This window comes from Seriola lalandi, unplaced genomic scaffold (genome assembly GCF_002814215.2).
Source record: "Seriola lalandi dorsalis isolate HSWRI2012SDOR001 ecotype SW California unplaced genomic scaffold, Sedor1 jcf7180002054576, whole genome shotgun sequence".
Taxonomy (NCBI): Eukaryota; Metazoa; Chordata; class Actinopteri; order Carangiformes; family Carangidae; genus Seriola; species Seriola lalandi.
The window spans coordinates 430,239-435,084 of record NW_019525129.1 but is presented as its reverse complement, the minus strand read 5'-3'; the positions used below and the strand labels follow the sequence as shown (position 1 = coordinate 435,084).

The 4,846-nt window shown below is 43.1% G+C and overlaps 1 protein-coding gene across 1 annotated transcript in view; it reads right to left on the bottom strand.

Annotated features, from left to right (window-relative positions):
- The window catches only part of tmprss3a (transmembrane serine protease 3a), a 19,256-nt gene extending 15,285 nt beyond the window's left edge, over positions 1-3,971 (bottom strand). Inside the window, exons 1-4 of the mRNA XM_087177000.1 lie at positions 3,849-3,971; positions 3,633-3,679; positions 2,563-2,797; positions 855-968 (exon numbers count right to left, since the gene is read on the bottom strand). Coding sequence (XP_087033126.1) covers positions 855-968; positions 2,563-2,797; positions 3,633-3,679; positions 3,849-3,915 — 463 coding nt within the window. The 5' untranslated portion in view covers positions 3,916-3,971. The remainder of the gene's footprint in view (positions 1-854; positions 969-2,562; positions 2,798-3,632; positions 3,680-3,848) is intronic.
- Positions 3,972-4,846: the final 875 nt, after the last annotated feature.

The following is a 4,846-nucleotide window of genomic DNA, read 5'->3' as shown; positions in this document are numbered from 1 at the left end:
CACACACACGCGCACACACGCGCACACACACACACACACACACACACACACACACGTACACAGACGCACACAAATAAAGAGCATATTACTCACTGATGGAGTTTTTCCCTGTAGAACAGTAACTCAATGACAAACAAAACTGTAGGTGGAAACAGAAAGGTGCATTGTGTTCAGTTGTGATGAAAACAGCTTCCTGTGCTGTCAACCATATTTGGTGTGCAAAAAACACCCAGTAACCAAGGCAACAGTAGTCCCTCCACAGTGCTTAGAAACGTGATGAAAATCTGTTTTCAGCTGACACAGAACAGTGTCAACAGCTCATGAGTCTAAATATCGATAACAATAATGGCAAAGTGTGAAGGATTTGAAATTCCTACTATTCCTACTACCATCCAGTGATGCCATCCACAAGTACAGTGTTACACTCCATCCTACATCATATAATCAAAGATGAAAATAATACCACCTCAGGTCAACCTCTTCAGATGCATGCTGGTTTGTTGCAAGCATACACTCACCTGCCTGTCAATCAAAGAGACCACACAAGCAGGTATTCATAGAACTAGAGTTACGTCCACAGCTGGAAACACAGTAATAAAATTGATCATTGTGGAATAGCACAGCAGATCAGACCAGTGAGACTGTCACCTGATCTTATCACAGCTGATTGTATTTTTCACAAACCAAAAAAAACCAATCCAAGCACAGAGTAAAGATGGCTGATGTGTGTGGGCGGGACCTAAATTGTATCAGGTAAGGACTGCATCAAATATTGATGGAGCACAGGTAGCCCATGCTACAGTGGCTCCATTATTGCTTAATAGACAAAGTCCACACAACACTGAGCTCCTCACCTCCGAGGCCGATGCCGAGAATGAGAGTCACCACCACGATGACGCCTGAAGCGATGAGCAGCTCGAAGCGATGAGCCAACAGTCTGTTCTTCCAGCTTTTCTCCAGGTCGTCATCTGTCAACACAAAGTAGTTCATGAACATCACAGTGTTTAGATATTATACAATATGAGCAGTTCAAACTTAAACAGGAGACAGGACAGGTGCAGAGAAACGTTTTCTTTTATCTATAAAATAAAATCTATGACATTTTTCTCGTGTTTCCCTCAGGATTAAGAAGATTATGAAAAATAATTTAAACCTATGAACTGTGAGCTTCATCCCACAGGTCATCTGTTTTCTTTAGTCAAAACCAGAGTGGGTAAGCTTGTGTCTTAATTACCATCCTGTCTGTGGCATTGTGCCAGTCCATCCATGCCTACTGAAGACATAACCTGTCTCACAAATGAACAGGCACTGTAGTTTTTAAAGGTCCATGTAGTGTAAAGGCAGATGTCCATGTGTTGTTTGATTATAAAGATGGTCTAGGTTATATATTGATACTGTGAAAGTATCAAAGTGCTCAGTCCACAGAGAAATGCACACAGCCTGTATTCAGAAACTGAGCCTTCAAACCAGCCGTCAGGACTTCTGGAACTTTGTGATGTCACAACAAAACAGTCATCGCTCTCAGTCACACCCCAAGCCCTGGCCACCTGCACCCAACATCCAACCTTTCAGGATTTGGTTTCTCCGAGTGTTTACCTGCAATCTGCTATATTTTTATTGGATCACTCAGAAAACAGTCAGCCAGTCAGAAGAGAACCTCAGAGCCTCCTCTCCTCTGATTGGCTCACTGACTTGTTGTTACTAGAGCTCCAGAGAGAAGCCTGAGAGAGGAGATGTAAAACTACACTGAGATGGTCGCTGGTTCTTAAAACCACAAACATATTTTCTTATCGATCAACACTTCAAATAAAACACAGCAGAAAAGGAAAATATGGAGCTTTTACAAAAGTTACTCTAACAGTAGGAAATAGTGTATTTGTTGAGGACTATTTTCAGCAGTGGATGAATCTTGATGGTGCGTGTGTGACTGTCTCAAAATAAACTGCAGTGTGTGTGTTCATGGAAATGAAGGACCATATCACCCAGTGACACAATGAGACTCATCTGTGTGTTTTAATAGTCTGTGGAAACAGTGGAGCTCTGTGGCTCAGAGGAGTCACATATACACACAACAGAGAATCAATCCTTCACTGCTTAGGGTCTTTTCATGACATTTTTTTCACAAGAACATGTAACACAACTCTTATCTTCTGCCAAAACAAAAAAGATCAATTCCAAATTCAGGTCCTTTCATGTAGTTATGGTACCAACAGAACCATGTTGATTCCTCAGGTGAGTCTATAACAACCTGTAGTCTCTGGTTAATACACTTCATTCTGTTTTCTATCTACTGACACGCAACTATAACTTTACTTTATACTGATATTTCATCTGTGATGAGAGCAGCTGTACAGCTGAATTGGACTGTGTGGTTGGATAAGGAAAGTGAGGAGGACTAAAGAACAAAGAGGTCAATGCTGTAACTCATCACTTAGTCTGGGACAGATGTAGCACCATTATCTCCATAACAAAGCACGTCATTCACAGCTTCTCATATTTCAAGCAGATCCCACAGTAACTGTACCTGAGAGCAGTGATCTGCTGCACCACCACAGGGCTCACCTTGGAGAAATGGCTGCACCTTGGTGATTGGCATGGTTGGACTGGGCGCAGCTGGAGGCTGGGGCTCTTCAGGTTTTGCAGAAGTATTCTCTGACTGGGGGTCAGTGGTAAAGCTACCGAGGGGGCTGACGTTTACTGTGTTGGGGGTCTCAACAGTGGGGAGGTCTTCCTCTGTCACAGAGACCACCTCGATCCTGGAGGGGTCTGGTTGCTCAGGTTTCTCTGTCTTTAGTTCCTGAACAGGAAAACATGGTTGGAAATGATTAACTAATGATAGAAATACAACAGCTATGAAGACCTCAGAGAGGTATGTTGTGACTGAAGGACCAGAATCTGGGTTTAACCCAGTGAGGATGATGATGTTGAGGGGTTCAGCAGAGATGAGGAGGGATGATGAAGACTGCCGACAGTAAACCAAGAGAACTCACAGAATCTGTTGTACAATGCTGAACCTTTGTTGACCCTTTATTGAGACACTATGAAAACTTCATTTGACAGCATGGCAGTCTGAGAGGAACACCACGACTCTACTGCTGAAATCTAACCAACGTTACCCATTGAAAAGCAGCATCAAGGTTCAGGGTGCAAGGGGACAGGGATGAAGCTAAATTGTACTGAGACAAATTAGAAAAAAATACCCAATTTTCACTAAATCTAAACTAGCCCTGAAATCTGCATCGACCAGGCGCCCTCCTGGAGTGTCTGGGGCTATTCAACACAAGGTGTCCCCCCAACAGGTCAGCCCCTAAGTGCAGCCTACAGAAGGTAAACCCTCACCCTTTTCACCTCTGTTGCTGTGGTGACTCTCTCTCACCCCCAGACTCCACCCTACCATAGTTTTTCTATTTTGTCTTCCTCTTCCCCTGTTTATTCCCTCCTCTGATTTTTGTCCGTTTGATCAGTTTACAGCTCAGTTTATAACATGTCAGAAAATAATGGAAAAACCAAGTGAAAATTTCCTCAGCCCAACAGTCCAGAGCCCAAACATATTTAACCAGCTCACAGAGATGTAAAACAGAGACTTTTGTGTCAGTCAGCTCTACCTTTACTGACTGAGTGTGTCCACTTACTGGCAGGGGAGTTGATGTGTCAGCAGCAGCAGTGTTGGCAGCAGGGTCTGTAAAAGAGGGATGAGAAGCAGTGTGATGAGTGAAAATAGACAGAGCAGAGAGAGAGAAAATGGAAGTGAGGAAGAAGAAATGATCATGAAGAAAAGAGAAAACACGAGTCCTCAAGAAAAAAGAACAGACTGTATTCCTGAGTTTGATCATTTATCTCCAACATACTTATGTTCATGAAGGTCTTTGTCATCGTGCCATTGTCCACACTCAGCCGAGCTTTATCCAGCACCATAACCCCAAGTCTCTGTTCCTCTGTTCCTCTGTTTCTGAGTCTGTTTTTAATGGCTGCACTCCTGTTGTGTCTACACTTTGGTACAAAGGGACACCTGAGCAGGTGAGTGCTGCCACTCAGAGGGGGGATCAGGTGACCCTGCACCTCCCACTCTGTGGATAGGATTACATGCTTGGGGACATGGGAGGAGGAGGAGGGAAGCTGCTGTCCACTGGTTGTACTGCCCAGCTGCACTCTGCACACACACACACACACACACACACACACACACACACACACACACACACACACACACACACACACCTGTACTGTTGTGTCAAATATAGTTTGTCTTGTAAGACAGTAAATAATTTATATGTGTCATGGTTTGGAGATATGAAGGTCAGTGACATTTTATCTGGTTTGAAGCAGTTACCATGAAAACTATTCACAGTGATGTCCATGGATGAGTGACTTTGGTTTCTGTAGACCACAGACTGTAGGCTGTATAAAAATGCACATCAACTCCGGGTCTGGAAAATGAAGCCAATGCTGAAGTGCCTTAAACTTGCATTCTATCGAATGACCATCAGGGGGCGACTCCACTGGATGCAAAAAGAAGTCAGATTGTATTGAAGCCTACTTGTCACTTCATTATGTATTTCATTATGTGTTTATGGTCTCAATCGCTGGTTTGAAGTTTTTTTCAATACAACATATGTTCATTTTTCAAATTATGGTTCTATTTAAAAATGTAATTTTAAGAGAAAATAGATGTTAAAGCAGAGTGGTTTTAGGGTGTGGCTACTGCATGATTAACACACAGGGGGACCTGCGATTAATCTGGATAGAGGTCAGAGCGATGTGTCGGACATTTGACCTTTCATTTTCACTTCATCATAGCTAGCTCCAACATGTCTGCCTGAAAATGTCTTGTTTGGCGTTCAGTTGT